The 21046-nt window shown below is 36.1% G+C and overlaps 1 protein-coding gene across 2 annotated transcripts in view; it reads right to left on the bottom strand.

The window, feature by feature from the left end:
• Window positions 1-446: 446 nt before the first annotated feature.
• Window positions 447-21046, bottom strand: part of LOC125062479 (homeobox protein caupolican-like) — a 92840-nt gene continuing 72240 nt past the window's right edge. For both annotated transcript variants that reach the window (XM_047668451.1, XM_047668452.1), the window contains exons 3-6: window positions 15612-15724; window positions 10809-11116; window positions 4932-5508; window positions 447-2261 (exon numbers count right to left, since the gene is read on the bottom strand). In XM_047668451.1, the coding sequence (XP_047524407.1) occupies window positions 2258-2261; window positions 4932-5508; window positions 10809-11116; window positions 15612-15724 (1002 nt within the window). In that variant the 3' untranslated portion in view covers window positions 447-2257. The remainder of the gene's footprint in view (window positions 2262-4931; window positions 5509-10808; window positions 11117-15611; window positions 15725-21046) is intronic.

Raw genomic sequence — 21046 nt, 5'->3', positions numbered from 1 at the left:
TCTAGCAAAGTAAACCAAAGACTCAATGAACCGCTTGACTAAGATAAATAGATCAGATATTCGCATGAAAATTTAGTTTCTTGGTGTAAATTAATTGTAAAATTTAATTTCAACAAAGCAGTTAACAATTGAAAGGAAATGGCTGAATCTAGGTTTGAAATCTATTGAATTAAGTTTTTAATATTTGGCTATTTAAAAATAATGATATTTATACTACTTAAAACTAAAATCTTTTAGCTGGTTTTTATATTGGTTGCCCACAATTACTGTTTTTGTAATAATAGATCTTTTGAGAGAAGTTTCCCTTCTGTGTCTGATACGGGAAACAATTTTGGGTCAAAGACTGTTTACAAACTTATTCCAATGTTTTCCTCCAACAAAAAATAGAAAAAAGGATAAAAATAAAATAAACACAATTCAAATAAAGATTTAATTACAATCGTTACATAATTTTAATTATATGAATAGGTACATATTTAGAAATATCTATATAGGACATTTAATATTAAGAAATTGTATTCGATTTGGTCACAATTTATTTTTAAACTGAGTCTTATATAACAAGCCTCAAAATATTGCAGTTAACATGTGACCTACGATACAAGTGTCCGACAGACAATCTTATATTTCAAATTCATTTTAAATGTTCAAACGACGATGTTCAGTTGTTACCTTAGTTATATAAACTAAACACTCAAAATCAATTACATTATAGGTTTCTGTATCAATCAATCATTCTTTAATTCACTTTGAACAGAGAAGTATATATATCCTATATAAGCCTCAGTTCAAAACCTTCCGCGATCGCAAAAAGTCCTGGCCCATAGGTCACGTATAAAATTGTAAATTACATTAAAATAATGCTCGATGACAATATATTAATATTCCTACATATATTTGACATAAACACAGTTGCTCAGAAACGTACTAAAAGCCTCAATTAGTTAAATAATATTTTGTCACATTTTGAGTGAACAGTGTTACAACTGATATTTTGAGACTTCGTTCGTTATTAAACTTCTGCGTTTTTAGATCCAGTGAAGTCCTTCGAGTGACAGTATATATAACAAAATCAGTAACTACTGAACACGGGCCCTTTGAAACAATCATAAGGGGTCTCGGTTTAGTGCTTTCTCTGAATAATATTAGTATTAGCTATATACAATTAAACTGGACTTCACAATAACACTATATGCAGCTTTTGGTCATAAATAATTTATAAGCGATTTTAAGTGTATTTTAAAATAAAATTGCACTAAGGGAATTAACTAAGGAGATTGTGAACTTACATTTATAAATATGTGAATTTTGACTGATTACATAAATGCATTGGAATCTAATGTAAAACCTGCATTCTTCATAGCTTATCGTAAAGCCATGAAATAGGCTTAACACCGAAAAGAACTTTGCCAGTAAAATATATATACATGTAATCTAATAATACTTTTAACAATATTTATAAAATTCGTTCAGATGCCACGAAACTGCATCAATGTGCAAACTGCATCAAAAGCATTAATTACTTTGTACATTTAATGTGAAACTAAAATAGAAAATCTACATAACTTTACTTATATACAAAGACAACAACATGAAAGTCGACGATTGCTTACACAATTCAACAAAAATAATACGTCTTATACGGAGATTTTAACAATTAAAAAATTATACACCTTACGACGAAATTATATGGAAGAACAAAAAAAATAGGATGATACTCATCAGGTTTTTCCTAATTAATTTACAATATTTCTCTAATCAACTCCACAAGACCTTTCAATTTAGTTTTCTATAAATAATTTGGATAATATTACATCCACAATATTCTTAAGTCTATAAAAATACTGAGCAATGATTGATTTTGATACAATTTTACTTTCTGAACAGTCAACAGCACGACGCATTAACAAAGCATTTCTAACCAACCAGTACGAACTCCAATTTCAAAATTCAAGGATGGCTCTCTAGTATATCCGCGTGATTTCTTTAAAATACATAAAGAAGCCCATTACGAGATACGTTCTTTGATGCTGTACTTACAAGCTTTCCAGATATAAAATATACAAATACGTAATTGCACGTGCTTTATTTTCAAAATGATTAACAAAAATGTACGAAAACTATTATATATTCGTGTTTATTATCGAAGTGTCGTTTCTACGTCGTTTGTGGTTGGGATTTATGGAAACACTGTGCCACTTAATTGTCCTTTAATAGTTGACGGGGCTTCCCCGCAGCAGCCCAGCTTCCACTTACTTTATCTGAAACAAGATGGGATGATAATTAAAAAACGTTGCTATTGTACAGTTCTAATCTTTAAGTAAATCTTAAAACTAAGTCAGTGTTAGCTTACAAACGAAAAAAGACACTATGTTTTGCTAAAGAATACATTTGTAGCTTTTAAAACTCTATTAAGAAATGCAACAAACTGCGGTAACTTTTACAAAAGAATTAAATACCAAAATAAATGTTTTAATAGAAAACAGACAATTAAATCCTAATCTCAAACGGTATACCCAAAATTCAACCATAAAAACAAGGAATTATCGAATCCAAGATAGCCCATTCTATAGCCCTCAGCGTTCACACATAACGGCTAAAATAAGAATAAAACTTAAAGCAATCGAGACGAGGTGACGAAACGCTCAGTCTCATTATCTGAGAATTTATTAACGAAACGGTCCGACCGGAAAACCGAAATGTGAAAGAAATAAAAATTCGACCTCGCCCGCGGTCATCTAAACTTTTTTGAAAAAAAAAAAATATTCGAACAGGTTAGCTGGACTCGCGCCTGAATGAAACCGAGGACCCGGGATCGAGATAAGAGGAAAGATTAGAGTCTCGAAAAAAAGTGGTTTTAATGCGGTTGTGAATGAAGAGCCCATTCAGATCTCGCCCACGCATATTCATCGTGCGTTATCTAAAGCACAGAGTACTATAAAGATCGAGCTTTTGAAGACAATACCAATTCTCACCTACACATAGAGGAAAGGTTAATACTACTCGTGATTTAGCAAAGCGTTTACCCAACAACAATTTTACAGAAACTCACTTTTTGAACACTAAAATAACGCTGAAATCTACAGCCAAAGTTCAAAAGATACGTACAGATAACTCTACACATTAATATTTCTTAGATCGAATATGTAACCTAAACATATTATATAGATTGAATAGACATTATAAAATTCATAGTTTTGGAACTAAATTTCACAGTTTATAGGTACTCTGTATGCGGTAGCCACACTTAAAAGTAAGCTCACATCCCAAACAATGCTTATTTGAGAATAGTTTTTTGTCCGTAGAACAATTCCGATTATTCAAATGAGCTGTAGTGAATGGAATTAGAGCTAGGTGTGTCTGTATACAAAGGATTGACGATTTTACTCTTGTTAATCATGAATTATTTATATCAGCGTAATAATACTTAAGTGTTGTGTAAATAATACTTTTAACTAAGAATCTTTGACTACGTGATTTTTGTCAAGATCACGTAGTCAAAAATAAATCAATGTTTGACTGTGTAAACTCGTGAATATGACAGTGTGTTATATAAATTATTCAAAAAACATACAAGGGTATGTTTAAGTATTGCACTTATAACACGTACATAAATCGATTTCACATCTCTTTCAATTCGCGTTTATATTCGTCAAAGAAGTTTTAATTAAATAGATATGAAATGTTTTGTCCTTAGCACTGTGTTGATTTACAAATACATAATATACAATTAAATAAGGCTATGAGTAACATCGTAAGTGTTCCAGATCCTTGCCCTAACTAGCAATTTTTTTCTAGGTGTTTTATCGTGTTAAAATTTACCGCATTAGTAACTTTGTTTCTTGGTTTTAGAATTCTTCTTTGTATCTTATTTATTGCAGTATAAATTAAATAGACATAATCGTGTTGGTAGCATTATTTGGATTAAATAAAAACGACACAGGTATGTTATTTAAGCCGAATAAGAACTGTCGATTCGAGGCATTCTTTTTGGGACTCCTTTAAAGGGATGCCGCGATAAGGAGTTATTTTCGCGTCAAGGAATTCGCTGGGCAAAAAGGCGTGAAAACCAAAATAATACAAAAAGTTATAGATGTGAATTTGTGAGCGTTTGCTTAAAACAGAATTCTTTGCGAAGCCACCGTGTGGGGCGCTGTCGTGGTCGCAATTTATTGTAATGAGACAGATACCGCGGCTCCTTCTGAGAAATCCTTTGGCGACTCTTAGAAAAATGCGACTAGATAAACGGAAATTATAAAACTACGGCAAACCTGTTATCGTTTATGTATTTCTTGTTGTGGATAACGTTGAAGATTATATAGGTATAAAGAAATGTAGACTATTAATCCGTGAGGATTTAATAGATAATTAGTCTTTATATACACGATTATATCTATTTACATACTAATTATCTGTTGTGAGATAGGTTCCGAAAGAAAAGATTAATTTTATGTTCCAATTATTGAAGTTACGGTAGTGGTTGTAAAATTTGGTACTAATAGGCAAAAAAAAACAGTATGTGTGAATGTTATAGTTATTAATGCTACGCTAGTATTACTACGCTACAAAAGAGATGTTTAGTTTTAGCGGGTCACTGTTCTGCGCTCACGTAGGAGTTTGTTTCACGTCGTTTGACACTGACAAATGACACGAGATTGCAATCGCCTCCTCACCCCTCGCGTTTCGACGCGCTTCCATTGTTTTCAATTACCAACATGACACCGGCGCAAGCTCCATTACGAAACCGCAACTCTGTTTATGGCCTTTTGGTATCTTTACTACGATCATCCATTTGTGATCGTCTTTACTTGTAGAATTTTGAGGCTTTATATACATTTATAAAGTGACTTTGTCCGTGTAGAATCTCATTTTTTGGACACGTGCCCTACGTCTAAAACTTCACGTGTAAATAATAAAATGAATATATTCACCTCTTATAAAACGGTTTAAAGGCTGCTGATCCCTCGTTGTGATGCTGGTTCGGTTGATGGTTGTTCGTGTGATGGGGATTGTGGTAGGGGTCACGCTGTGGTGATTGCTGGTGCCGGGGGAAGCAGTAGCCAGAACCACCACTACCAAGAGGGTTGGCGACACTATGCACCTTCATATTGGGGGGTGTTTGGGGTGGCGTGTCCGTTTGCACATCGGGAAATGCAGCTGGATGTATGCAGGGATGTTGCCCGCTGTATTGGCCACCAGGGAAGCCACCGTATCGTCCGTAGGATCCACTCGCAGGGCTTGCTGCAGCCGTTGCGGGCAAGACGAATCCGTTAGAACTGCCATCGGCTGGAGGCGGTCGTTCGGGTCCATAACCATGCTGAGGCCAAGGTTGAGCGGCTGGTGGTGGAGTTTTACACGCCGCCGTATCAGCCAGTGACCAAATTTTCGGCTTCGAAGCAGGTATAGGTACGCCACACTCGGAGGGGCCCCGCTTCGATTCCTCCTTTATCCCGTATCCGAGTAGCTGGCTATGCATCCCTTGCAGCAGATCATCCTTCCGCTCCTCATCTGAAAACAACAGAATTCACGTTCATATTCCCCGTGTGTACAAGCGGATTACTCGCAATAGCCAATACCGTGACGCATTAACTATAAAAAAGAGCTTAAAGTACTGTTCCGAAATCGATACGATTCGCATTGTATCCGACGTGACCATTACACCGGGGACGTAAGTTTTAGCTCGTAAGATGTAGCCGTATCTGCTCCCTTCGGGAAAGTCGTGTGAAAATACGTTTGGCGTGCAGTGACCCATTCGTTAAGTGGTTATCCGATTAGCGAAGTGAAAATACCACTTTGGGGCGCGACTCCCCCGCCGCGGGCGCGCTCGATCCCTTTCACATTTAAGCTGAGCATTTATTTCGCATTTCCCGGCTCGCCCCGCGGCGCCGCACTCCACGGAATGTGCCACACAATTAATGGTCAACCTCGCATCTCGTCCTCTCTATTTTGCCCTTTGTGGAAACATTCACATTTTTTATCGTTTGAAAATGAACATCATTTAATTCAATTTTTGTCGCATTTGGCGCACCATTTTAAATAGATAAAATCAACCTGTAAAAGTATAAAAAATCGTTTCAATACAAATGAAAATAGACGGCATGACGTTAAGACTTACGTTTTTAAGTATTATTCCGACATAAACATCAAACTTAAAGAAGGGCCAGTACGAAGAGGCGATAACATAAAAATAAAGCAAATTTTTCATTTGAGGCGGATACATTTTACAATTAAGCCGAAATTCAGCAAAATTTTATAAAGCTCTAAGTATTATCATAATACCATTTGCCGTTGTAAAGTGGCTTTCGGGGTGAGAAGGGCTCGGGGTGCCTAATGAAATTCGGAGAGCCGGAGCTGCGGGGGCCTCGACCGCGCGACTTCATTCGCTTTATTCCATTTAATGCTGACTGCTCCTAGCTTTTAAGAGGGGTTATACTCGTTGCCCTTCACGAGGGATAAATAGGGATGCCAGTGATACTTCGCGCGAAGATATTTATCCGGCAAATTGTTTTAATTTTCATTGTATTAATCTAATAGAGGCTCACAACGCCGGGAGATAAGCGGTAATTTGATTATTTTGTAGTGTTCAATACGTTTAGTGTATACAACAATTATCTGGCAAATTGTAATTGTTTTACTTTACCATGTAATTGTTTAGTTTTGCGTATACCTTTATTTTTGGTAACGTTTATTATGAGTGTGATGTCAATAGTTTTTTCTCATTTGATTCTTGATTGGACAGCCGCGGAAAGGTTTTGAAAGTTATATTAAATAAAAGGTAAATTTGTTATTACATTGTTTTAAAATTTTAAATTTGTTGTACGTAGAAATGTCTATTTCCGTGTTTTTTTTATGTCCACCAAGAAAACTACCATTCCGAAGTCAGTACACATGTTGTTTCATTGAATAAAAAGAATTATCTATAATGTACCTACAGTCCTACATGGATAATACAAACCAAGTTTATTCCGTAATCTTAATCTAAATCAGAAAATCAATTGTGTGGTCTCATTTTTAGCAAATTAAAACGTTATCACCAGTATGCAAACAAAATGGTCCCCTTTATCGAATATGCAAATGATAGATTTATCCCGCGGGCGTCCGGGGCACGTGAAAATCGAACCCGCCGAGCCTCTGCCTCAAATGGTTTTCCCCTTTAGTCACCGAAGCCAGGGGCGAAGTGAGACATAATAAAAACTCGTCTCGGTAGCGTGGGGAGACCCCCCCCATCCCCCCTTCACCACAGTGCACTTAAAGCAAGGCCACTGCAATTTATTACATCTCGAGCGACGTCCAGTGACACTTGTTTGTTCTCCTGACTCGTTTTCCATTAACGCGCGGGATTAATATTTTGTTTGCAATGCGTACTTATGACAAAAATTAACATTTATCGGTGGGGTCCGATTGCTTTTATTCATGAGTGGCTTAGATAGTTGTGATGTTTGTCGTTCTAGGGAACGCGTGTGAAAGCTTTTATAGATTGTTTGCAGCGACTTAAAATGATATATTACACGTCGTGAACATTGACATTTTTGTAGAATTGTGCGTTATGCATGTCGGTTGTCCGTTATGGTTTGTTTGGTTAGGCGCTGGGAATCGCGTGGAGATGTCGGGATTAGGTTTAGCGGATTAAAATTTCCTTGTTTGGACAACGTGGCTATTGAATTTGCGAAATTATTTTGTGACACATTTTAATCGGATATCATTGTTGGCTTTGGAATATTTCTATGCGTAAGCCTTTAAATCAACACATCTTGGTAACCTTTTAAAATTAAAATAAATAGTACTTATTTTGTTTATTATATGTCACGTATTCTTGAAACCACGAGGGCCTTAAAAATAAAAGATTATTGACACTACGGATTATCAATCCAATAATCTTATATGTATAGCGATTTAATAAAATCGAATAGAACCTTTTTTTATTATTAATGCTACGCGTCGTAGCTCCAGATTGTTATTTGTAGCGCTACGCTTCTACGCCTAACTTTTCAATTATCTCTCACCGTAACCATGACTCCTATATGTCAAAAACATATTGCACATACAGAAGTCATTCTTAGGGTCTGTTTCACAATGTACGGATAAGTTCCACATAAGTTCCAAATTAGCTATTTATTACTTATTGGTAGGATAAACACTATTGTTGCGTTTCACAACTGTCAGATAGCGCTATTCGTCACATAAAGTCCGTCATATGTTATGAGTCCGATGAATGTCAAATAGCACAATTTATCTTCCAAATAATTTATGTGTTGCATAGCTATTTGGTACTTTATCCATACATTGTGAAACAGACCCTTAGTCTCTATGCTTAAACATTAAAAACTAAAGTTAGTCCTCGATGAATATTAATAATCATTAATTAAAAAACAACATATATATTGTAATGGGTGTTCTAAGTACGGAAGTTGAGCTTTCGGCACGTGTCTGTAATCCGCAACCATTGTGCCATCTCGCCATATTCAAGCCATTACGAAGGGGGTCTAACAAACATACATTACTGGATTTGATACGTCCTAATGTTATAAAGCGAGAGTCTGTCACGCCGCTAAACACTGATCCGTTTGAAATTGAATTAAGAAGTATTTTTGCCTTTGCTTATAATACTATCTTTACAACAAAAAAAATGTGTTATTTGAGTTTTTTTTCTAATTATTTTTGCATTTCTTATACTCTACCCTCTGTAGGTGTTTCTTTTTCATTGTTCCACATTAAGGTTCACGAAGAAATCGCTTGTTAGCTATAAGGCCGCCCGTTGCCTTATAACTTTTGTAACCTGCTTTTTTATTTTATTTTTATGTATATGTTTTTGAATAAGGTAATAAAGTATAAATAAATAAACATTGATTTACAATAAAATCTTATTCCTCAGTGGAATAAGATATAAATATCTACTCGAACTGGAAGTTATTGAAATATTTTCGTTACTGTCTACCTTTTTTGTACTAGTAAAGTATCGTAATTATGTTATCAACACTTATTAGTGCAATATTTGCATATTATATTAACAAATATTTTACAAGGCAGAATTAAAAATATACTCCGTATCACCTCGCCATTCGTCATTCCACAACTGAGCGTTTCTTAAGACAGTTTTTGCCTCGCACCACCACTATGTGGAACCAGCTGCCCACTGAAGTATTTCCGAACCAAATCAACTTAGGGTAAGAAAAGATCGTACAAATTCTTAAAAGGCCGGCAAAGCACACGGACGAGTGTCCATGGGCGGCGGTTTGCCTCCTTTTACGTAAAAGGAAACAATGAATAAATAAAATTACACAAAACGCATACTTGATATAGAACTAAAATCTTAATAGAAGCGTTTATCAACGCTCGAATGTAATCTTAGTTAAATCACGAGTTATTGAATCAAAGTTGAGATGATAATTAAAATGCATCTGCTTGTAATGTATTTTATGACTTTAACAATTTCCATATAAATATCTAGATAACAATCTTAAAACTTTATTCAAAAGATTGTACATGTTTAGTTGCATCGAATCAAGATTTATAAATAATTAAATTAACATAACACTCGTAGGCTTTTATCCGCATTTTCTAACCGTCTACTGAACTTCCTGTTTGTGTTTTTAAATATATGGTAATTTGTCTAATGTTTCTCATATAAAAATATTCAAGACGTCAGTATTTACCTTACATAATTAATTTATAATCGGTAAGAACATTTTTTTAGTTTTCATGTTAATTGTAATTTATTTAAATTCTTTCGAATTTAATGAACACTGTTGTTTTTAATTGTACGCTTAAGCTTCGCGAGCGATATTTCATCACCCTTTGCCCTCGGCGACGACAATGTCGATTGCGATTTGAGTGCACTTCTTTCCAACAATAGCTAGGTTCATTAGGCAACGTATGCCACGCGTTAGCCGTGACCCCCTCCATTTCCAATGAAAACACTCGGCCAAACCATCTCAGTTGCAACAATGCCTACTTATAATTTATGTTGTTGACAAGCGAGACTAAAAGCACACCCACCGCGTCTGAATTTTATGTCCGACATAATCCACAACATTCACGACACGCGCATTGCGACAACGTAACGTATACCACTAATAACCGTAGCGTAAAATCGGCCTATACTCGATTGGCAAACATTATAAATCCCCTAAAGCGTACTTACTTACGTTCAACGAAATGTCCTCATAAAAGAAACGATCCACGAAGTCGACAAATCCTTTGGCAAGAACATGAAGTAGGGCAGATCGTCAGCCGTACTGAACGGGACCTTCGAATTTCAGCGTACCTACCTACATAACGGAAGGTTTATATGAATTTTGGGTGAGGGCGCCGCCCACTTTACTACAAATAGGAAATCCGGGAGCGAGCAGCGGTTACGCTCAGTTACACGCCTGAGACCGATCCCCGCGTCACAGCCATCCTCCCCCCAGCCCCTTTCCTTACCGAATCCTCTTTCTGGACTCTTCTCTCGTGTTAACCGGATATTGCTTACTTTCATCTACAATTTATTCAACGGTAGTATTAAAATTGTTTTAAACAAAAACCGATCGCTCGGACCTCGCGGTCGAACAAGCATTCTGTAAAAGGCAAATTAGTAACAATAACTGGCGCAATTCACATTCGCATTTCAGTACGCAGGTTAAATAATGGGACAGTAACAATTCGCAGAGCACATCAATAATTCATTGGGACAAAATGTACGCACGAAATATGATTCAACATCCGATTGTCAACGATTTCGGTTTAACGGTATTCGATTTGTTTCGATTGTGGTTTAAACTTTTCAGCGTTGACTATCGGACGTTGAACTGTTAAAAAACTCAACCAACCTTTGCTATTTTTAATTTTCTCGTCTTGTTCCTTCTCTTCGTCGGAGAGCATGGCGTCATCATCATCATCCGTTTTATTCTTTGGCTCCCAAGTCATTTTGTTTTCCTTCTTGAGTCGTCTCCGTGCGTTTGCGAACCACGTCGAAACTTGTGTCAATGTCATCTTAGTTATGATCGCTAACATTATTTTCTCGCCTTTAGTGGGATACGGGTTTTTCTTGTGTTCGTTTAGCCATGCTTTGAGCGTCGCTGTAGATTCTCGCGTCGCGTTTTTCCTTCTAGCTGCTAAATCGTATCCCGCTCCATATCTGTTGACAAACATAAATTTATCCATATACCTAAAAGGTAAAACGCTTCTGGCCTTTAATCAACACATTCGCCTTACAATTTAAGATCGATGAGTCACAATTTTCAAACGATAAGTAATGTATGTTTTAAAGATTAGTTCCCACTGATAATAAATAAAAAAACAACTGAATAATAAGATACTGTAATAACAAGTCTTGTCTAAACCAATTTTATATAACGTGTAAGGTATTGTTACGTATTTGGTAATACATGGTATATAAAATATTTATTATGCATTTCATTCTCAAAGCGCTTCGTAAAATCGATATCGAAATTTCGTAACAGATATGAGATAGGCATTTTATTGAGAGTAATAGATAGCGCCGCAAAAATAAAACAGCCTCAATATAGAAGGCCCTCAATCGCATTTGCATCTGAATTTCAAGCGTAATTTTGGGGCGACGTGAATTTCAATCCCTCAGCGTCGGCAGACCGTACCTGGTCTCGATTTCTCCACCGACATGACAAAGGCGAGTCTAGAGAGGGCAATAAATAGGTATTGCGACGGAAAATAGTTAAAAAATAGTCCCCTACGCTCGTATGTTCACACAAATTGATACCTTGTGCGGTGTTTCGAAGATTCGCTGTTGAAGATTTTTTCGCGCGAACATTGTACGTGACACGAATGTTTTGATGCTTTGATTTAGGTATCATTGAACGGCATAACTTTAATGTTGGCGTTTTTGTGGCGTAATATAGTTGAAGCCGCATCGATTCGAGGTGTCGGCTCTTCAGTGACACGTGAAGGTGATAGAAGGCGTGCACTTGAGTGCATCAGGGAGGTGCAGCGTGGGTTGCGCTTGTGTAGGCGTTAGTGCACACTTGGAATCGATTGCGACGCCATCTTGCGAACCGGCCACAGATTAGGTACAAGTCATCGGATAGCCGTCTAGGTGATATGTCTGTAGCGCTAAGACGTAAACATTCGATTCCTTTATTCGAGGATTACAACATTATTTAAAACGAATTTCTTTTTATATTCCTAGATACATAACTAACCTTTTATCGATATAATTTAATATTGGTGATGGTTAAAAAACATACCGTGTAAACTCTTTATAACGAATTTCAAGGGACCGAGCCTTTTTTTCGTTTGAGAGAGATTTCGTGATAGGGGGGAAGAGAAAAAAAAAACAAATTTAACCAATAACCTACAATAATTTCTAATTTTATTACTATCAATAGGTAAACTTTAAGGCTTTTCTTTTACTGGCCATCTTGACAGTTTTAAAGTTTGTTTACGACTGATTACGTTTAGTAACTGAGACCTAAATTTATTACAGGCAATGTAATCTAAGAATAATGGCACACGTGTTAATTCAATAAACAAAGACGAAGGCTGTTTATGACCTCAGGTGTCTTAGAAATTTTGGCACCTCAAAAGGTTAATTTCGTAGGCTAATTATAAAAACAATTACACTTAAGTATGTTGTTGATGTCTCAATATCACTATATTTCTTCTGGCTGTTGCGTTATAAATAGTGAATTAATGTATGGGGTTTGTGTTAAACCGAACGAATTCGACTATTTTTACTTTATAGAGAGATTTTCGTTATAACGAATACGTTATAAAGAGTTTATAATGAATTATATGCAGTGAGTATGAAATAAATTTTTAATTTAGTGACCACAAATAAAAATCTAATACCCAATTCTTAAAGTGCATTCAAAATAAGCGTTGAAACAAATAAATGCTTTTGTCAAAGTAAAATCCACACAAAGCCTTTGAAGCCAGACCACATTAGTTTAACACGAATAAGCTCTTCAGAAATCAACCCGGATAGCGGTGAAGCGATGTTGAAAAGAAAAGCGTCGCGCTGTAAATATCACGTCTGACATAGAATGTTTTCAGGGCAGCGGCTTACCACGCTTTCAGCGTTGAAAGCTGCGTAATTAATTTTGACAGGCCACTTACGACACTTGCTCCGCAACTGTATTAATTTAGGCAGTATCCATATAATCAATGGAAATATGCTAAGTAATTTAAAACTGTATATTATTAAGTCCTTCAAATGAACATTTCTATATGCGGTATTTATGTTAAAGAAAATTAAAAAAAACAATTGATTGAAACAAGTGAGCATCGTGGGTGAATGAAAATAGTAAAATAAACGAGCAACTAGCACTTTACAAGTAAAATATAGCGATATAATGGTTCAGCCATGTTTCCGGGTGATGTATTGGAAAACGTTTGCGGGCGGGCGGTTAGCGCAGCCTCTGTAATACATGGAGGTGCGCATTGAATCCGCGGTATCGCTTGTACGATCTGCCCGCTTGGGGGAATTGCGGCCTACGTGCCCTCCCAACCAACCCGTGCTATGTACCAAATCGCGTACATAAGTAATTCAACCCCCTCCCACCCTCGGGTGAAACGTATTAGGATTCCTTACACAAGCTTCGTAGCGATACGTTTTGCCGTCCGCGCCTTATCAAGACGCGTTAATTATGAACAATCACTCACGACTGTTTAGGCAGTGGTCGGCCGATTGGATTTATTACATTATTCGAATAAAACTCAATTAAGAAACATTAATTACGCACGACGCGCGTATATACGTTATCCTCCTAGTTGAACCGACACAAATCGCGTCATTTAAGAGCCGAGAACCGCTAACGAGCGTTCCTTATTCGGTTTATTTAAAATGTAACAGCCCAAATCGTTGGCACACAAATAATTCCCTCAGAACGTCGCCAGCCCGAAGCGCTGTAATTTCCTGCGTATTTTGATCTCAATGGAGCGGTACAAGTGCTCCCTCGACTCTTTTCTCTAATTTTTGTACGTTTTCTGTGCTCGAGAATAATGTTAAAAATAGCTGAGTAATTTTTCATTTCGGCGCTCGGCGGGCGTGGCAGATTACAGGCTGTTCAAAATAATACGGTAACTGTTCTTAGCTGAAGCGCGCCTCGAGTTTTGTTGGACATTTCCACGGGTGTTTTGTGTTAACATTTTATTGTGAAGTTCAATTGTTATAAATTAAGTACTTAGTTTTTTATTTAATTTATTCAGCAAAGATCACCCTATGTCAGTTATAGTAAACAATTGCGTGAGAGTGGAGAATGTGATACATCACGGTGTATTTCCGTGCTCGTTCCGTCGGAATCGTTTCGTCTTTTTTACGCATAAAAACTAATGTCTCTCCTAATTATTTTTAGATTATAACGCGCCGCCTGCTATATATTAAGTCGAGCGCAGCCGAATTGTCAGCATAACTTCACTTTGATGTACCATGATTTGTTTTTATTTTCAGTCAGATCTTGATTCATGGATGGATAAATTTTTCAAGTGTGCGTGAAACATAATAAATGTAATGGCGCTACTTCTGTTACAAGCTACAGTAAATCATATTTGATTCAATTAATCGTTTTATATGCAGATTTACACGGTAATATTTGCGACTCAAAATTCACTAATATTATTTCAAATACTTATCGTTCCATTTTCGAAAAAAACTTCAGTACAAAAGAAAATGAAAATTATAAATACATTGTTTGCGAAAAACGTCAACTCGACGCGTCGCGCTTTGGATTTTCGAAGAAAAACTGTGAATTAATCAAACCCTAGCGCGAATGGTTGTGGCATCATTCGTCTCTGTCACACTCCGGGGTGGCCGTGTATCAAAATGAGACGACGAAAAACCGGGTGTGGTTACTTGGTCATTTGTGCACGAACGCCAAACACAGCCTCGTACCTTAAACGGCAGTTTTTATTCATACGGGAAATTGCCGATAATCGAGTAAACAGAAAATAAACTTTAAAGAATGCTAATTGTTAGATACCGAGGGTCCTCATTGTACCAATGCAACTGAAAGTGGATAAAAAACAGGCCTCTACCGTAATAAACTGCATTTTATAGGCATCGACCACACATATCGGTACCACAAAGCTCACAAGATCTGTTACAATACCATTCAGGTTTTTAATTACCCGCTGCTAGAAAAACACAGCAATGACGACGCGACTCAACGATTTATTATATCCTGAATAAAAAATGGTACAGTGAGTATTACAGGCACTCTTGGAAAAGCGTAAGTACGTTTATGGAGTGGACTTTTAATTTATTATTGAGAGGTTCTGGTTTTTAGGTGCATGTTGCAACAAACTGTTGCAAGTGATATTTTTCTTTTAATCACGATACAGGTTTAGTACATCGTAATCTGACAAGTTTCAATTAGATTTTTTATACATAGTGGTGATTTTATAAAATGCAATATTTAAAAGTATCGACGTACTTTTCGTACAAATATTTAAAGCTTAAATCGTTAAAAATGTGTGACTCAACGATTACATGAACAATAGCATACGGATAAATGAGTGTTAAATACATGAGCCCTTCGCAATGCCTTTATTAAAGATAAAGTTTAGTAAGGGTGTTGTTATGTTAATCTGCGCCGCGCTGGCTTTATCTAAAGTGACGTGGCCGATGGGCCTCGTTCTTAGAGACCCCTGGGACTTACCCGTAGGCAGCTAATGTAGGGTCGTATGGGTAGTAGCCGCTAGAGGGTTGAAGGCCCGCTGATGTCCACGCAGACATTTCACCACCACCTTCTTTCAGGGCGTAGGGATTACTCTGAAAAATGCCAGTAGATTTAAGGTTAGACTAAGGATTTTGCGCCCTTAATACACGTTAGAGAATGAGATACAGTTCTTTCAAACCCAACCATATTATAAAAACAAACTATAAAGACATATCGACGATATTATATTTCTCAGTACGAGACGTAATTTTCATTTCTCAGTAAAACACAATATGCCTTATCAGAATCAAATCCTTTTAAGAAATCGGCACTCAACATAATAACATGTCCACAGAATCGACAACGCGTGTAATGTGAGATAAATCACAACACACAATTCCTCTCAGCCAATCGGTTGACAAATACGCCGACTTGAATTTAATTAAAGTTAACTTAATAAAAGGGAATAAACTCATGAACAACAATAAAAGTCCCAAGTGTACGGGCTGACATATCACTAACGCATTTGCATAATGTATGGAAATAGAAGGGAAAACTATTAAGACTCACGCACCCTCGCATCGGATAGTTTAACTGAGGGAACGTACCCTAAGTTATTCGCATACATTAGGAGCAACTAAATTAAAAGTGTGAATGATTCGCCTCGGGACCTCAGCCCTTGTCTGGAGCCCTTTGCGCGCTCTGATAATAAAAAGTATTAGGATACATATGGAATGGTGTTTGCGTCGTGATAACTGAATAGGGAAGCTTATTTGTCCCTCGGTTTTAAGGAAAGTGACGAGATTGTTGTTGCGCTTTTCCTTCGTATTTTGTCATTGTTTGCGGTACGGAGATATGTTTGAGACTGAATTTCAAGGGCTATATGTAATTGAATTCTAAAATTTACGTTTATGTATTATGCAAATTTTTGTACCGGTCAATAGGACAACTTAGTAAATAGATATTAAAGAAAAAATTCGAGCTTCGAGCTTTCGAGATACGATTTATAGTTGGGGGCGAAAAAAATTAATCTATTTTTGAATAGGACCAAGGCAACTATATATATATAAATAAATAATTATGATGATATTCGTTTAGTTTAATTAGTGGTTAAATATCTTAAGTAATCACTATTTATTATGTATTGCATTAAATGTTCTCTTCTCGCACAGTTAAAAATTAGCAAAAATATATATTTTTGATATGTTTAATATAATTTTTAATTGCAAAATAACAGTTTTATATATTTTAACCTGGTTTGGTGACACTCACTTATTCGATTAAAAAAAATTAACATGCCACCTCTATTATTTTATACGCTAGTAGCATGTTATACAATATATTTAATACATCAACTTAATTAGTTCATTTCATTATTAATTTAATTAAGTAATAAAAAATAATAAAAAAGCAGAATTGTATACACCAAAACTCACCTCTACTAGTAAGATTATCAATATTATTTTGAACCCTTATAGTAATTGCGAGGTGCTTTTGTTTCCTCAAACATAATGCAATATTGTATCAATCTGTTTTTTATGATGTTTGACAGTTAGGTTATACGAGACTTGATTGTATATGAAATATGTTAACATAGTAATTGCGTGATAATACGTAGTTACCAGTCTTGAGATAACTGCTGAATTTGTCTCAGTATTCAAGTTGGGAATAATTTATCGTTTACGATTAACTATTATGATAAGTTTAAGAAGTGACGGCCTAATGGGTCAAACATATGCCTGAGATCGTAGGTTCGATCTCCGGCTGTGCACCAATGGACTTTCCATCTATTCTACGACCTCACGCATGAGAGTCTCACGCTCAAACCACTAGGTCAACACTGCTCATGTCGTATTAAATCTTATGACAAAAATAGCATTAAAAATCCTGCAACTAGGCAAGTAATTGCATTCCTAATCAAAACAGAAGTCACTGATTGTGAAAAATGAGAGTTTCAACCACATCATTAATATCTATTGCATGGTTGTACTTTTTCCCTAAATAAGCCAGTGACAAATTCACGAAGGCAACTCTTTTGTGAGGGAGAGATAAAAATTGTGCTTTTTCCTGCTTCTGACAACCCTGGAGACTCACTAACTATGAGCGATGAGTGGCTCGCCCCTGGAATTAGAGGAGAATGGGGTCACGTGACTACTCGGTCTAACGACCACGGATTGCCACCACTGATGTTTTCTTACACCCCTACATCATTATCCAATCAACTCCGCATCAACTGGAAATAAATATTAATTATTTATATTATGGTTTCACTGCCTGACTTTTGAAGGCAATTTTGTATTGATACAATCTAGTAGTGCAAATTAATTTAGAGAAGAGTTATTCACAAAAAAAAAAGAGAAAAACTAAAAAGGTGTTTATAGGAACGTATTATAACGTATATTTAAAACACTTTAAACTTATTTAAAATAAAAAAGTACTTATAAAGTTTTAACAAAGAATTCGTGTAAAGTATTGATATCAACAATTAGAACTGATTTTTTTCCGAAAATACTCACAGTTGTTAACTAATTAAATTTGTAGTTCACAATACTGTTTTCGTGTTTTTCCACATTAAAACACTTGCCGTAAAACATTTTCATTTCATTAACTAAGGCTGCACGCATTCGACATAAGAAGCACGCTCAAACCGCTTGTTTATAGGTATTTTAGGACCTATTAAAACTGTTAATACCTCCTCAGAGTTATACAAACCGTTATTTTGAGTTAACTGTGCGATAAAACTCATTTAGTAACCCTTAAAAATCTTATCCGACCCAATTCACCCCACTCTTCCGTAAAACTGAACCTAACAACGTTTTAATCAATTCTCCACAGAGTTCGCGAGTCAGCGCGTTAGAGACTCATTACGTGGACCCCAAATAAATATAAACAGTAGTGGAAGGGGCTTTCGCAGTAAACATTATTCACACGCGCCACTACATTCACAAATAAGGAGCGTGCAAAAAAACACAGAATCAGTGCGGTTCATAAATTAGATTCATTTGTTTCAAGTAGTTATTTGCCGGTTCATAAAGCCGTACCCCTGCTTGGGCGCCAGCCGAGAAACGCTCGAGGCTAGGCGCCGCGACGACCCGCGCCTTTGCCAAATTGTCGCCTCTCCGTCATTCCTAAACTTAGCTTTCTGGCTACCGAACGCCGTTAAGGCTGATTTTACTTGGTGCATGTTGTGTGATACCATTTTCTGCTTCATAAACTCCATATACGACGGCTTTTGGTTCGAAAGCCAAATCGCGTTGCTTAAAATTAGCCAACAGATAAATTTTAGTGCGCTGTAACTTCTGATAATGGACCAATCACAGCGTGGGCGTATTGTCTTTGTAGACTGTACTGTATAGGTTTAATACCATAGGCTAGAGAGTATTGTTTTGTTTTTAACCGACATTAAACATGGGAAATATTGTTTAAAAAAACACAGGTTTTAGTATGATTATTGGTTGGCTTCTAATTAAATTGAGGGTATTTATCAAATGTTCCATACGATTTGGAATATTTTTATAGTAATTTTAATCTGATGAATGCCATGAAAAGCTACGTGGTTGCAAAGATTTTTGAATAACTAAAGGACTAATTATTTATTTTTATTACACTGTACACACAGTTTAATAACACACAAATTAGGGAAATACGGATTAGTATATTTAAATATTAAAGAATTTTAATATCTTTAGTAAACAATGTCAGCAACATACGAAACATATAATATATATCAAACAATTTGTAACATTTCCAGCAAGAGTTAAAAAAAATACCTCTACAATGTTTTATCGTTCATAACGTTGTACTATCATTAGTGTCATGTGAAACAAATTGGATTGAAAACTAGCCGTGTGCAGTGCAATTTATTTGCGGAATTGCAAATTAACCAAAAGGTGTTTTTATAGGGCGACAATAAATTTATCCAGGACATGTGGTATTCACTACGGCCAGTCCTTGACAATTTAATGTAGATAATATTCAAACGCATTCTATTTACGGAATATCCAAGGGGTAGACAGATTGTCTATGAAGATAACTGTGAACTTTAACGTTGAATTCACAGAATATAACGGACGCATTTTAGAGAAGCGTTGGTCTAGTGGTCGTAGGTTCGATCCCCGGTTGAGCACCAATGGACTTTCTTTCTATGTGCATATTTAACATTCTCTCGAAGGGTGAAGAAAAACATGAGGAAACTAACGTGCAGAAAGCTAATCATCTGCCTTTTAGATTGACAAATGATCATAAGACGGAAATCTGAGGACCAGACCGAAAATGGTTGTAGCGTCACTGATTTATTTTTATAGATTTTATACTAGCACGTAAAAATTACAAACAAAATAAGACATATACAAAATAGTAGGCTGTTATAACGGAAAGGAAAGGATGAAGTTGAAAGCAAACCGATGCGAAATTGAGAAAAACCTTTGATTCTTTCTTCATTAAAAAAACTACTTCCAGTTTCATAAACTATCGTATCAATATTTCAAAGAATATTCCTCACAAAAGAAAGCTATGAAGTAATCGATCACTCATATTAAAGTGCCCCAAAACTACAAAAAAGGTAATAATATTATTCATGCCATAAAATAATAACGATACTCAGCACGACTAGCGAAATCTGAAAGTGAATTGTAGCGAGTAGAAAAAAGAATGACTATAAGTGGATAAAGAGCGTATACAAACGAAACAGTCATTTTATGCCGCACGGTGACGCAATTGGTGAATAATATAGAATTTTGTGTCATATTAACCAAAGTTTAAGGTCTACATTTGTAGAACGACACGACAACGTGGGTAAGTTCAATAAAGCTTCCCCCAAATAAGCCATAAAACGAACGGCATCGGGCGCCACGGCCTTTCGGGTAGGTACGTTCCCAGCACCAATTATTTGTTTGTGGAGATGGAGGCACAATAATTTTATTTTAGGTTTTATTTAACATTTATTTCGTTCCGGCAATTTCACGGGTATCAAAGTATTGCTAGATTGTGATTTAAGCGAAATTGCTCATTTTCCACTTCGTTCGCATTATAACGATGCGATTTGGCATCAAGTTATTATTTTATTACGCGTGATATTTGTATTTTTATTCATGGCCGAAAACGTTTCTTAACGTCTCATTTGAAACGCAAATTGAGTTCTGGCGTTTTGAATTGTGTTGTATCGCGTTGATTATCAAATCTAGAAAATGTGCGTCATCATTTATGCGATTCACTTTGTCGATGAATTCAATGCTGACGATAGATAGAATGAACTTAATTAATCAATTGACAGCACCGTTTATAGTGATCGCAAAAGCGTCGCGACAGGTAGACGGTCGCTCGTAAATAAATAAACAATAAACTGGGATTACACAGTTCAATTGGAGATCAGGCGATGTGCGGTTTCGGTTAACAGCCGAACCCGACGGGAACCTATAGCCGTAATTCAATGATCG

Source organism: Pieris napi, chromosome Z (assembly GCF_905475465.1).
Source record: "Pieris napi chromosome Z, ilPieNapi1.2, whole genome shotgun sequence".
In the NCBI taxonomy this organism is placed as follows: domain Eukaryota; kingdom Metazoa; phylum Arthropoda; class Insecta; order Lepidoptera; family Pieridae; genus Pieris; species Pieris napi.
This window is presented reverse-complemented; position numbering and strand designations above follow the sequence as displayed.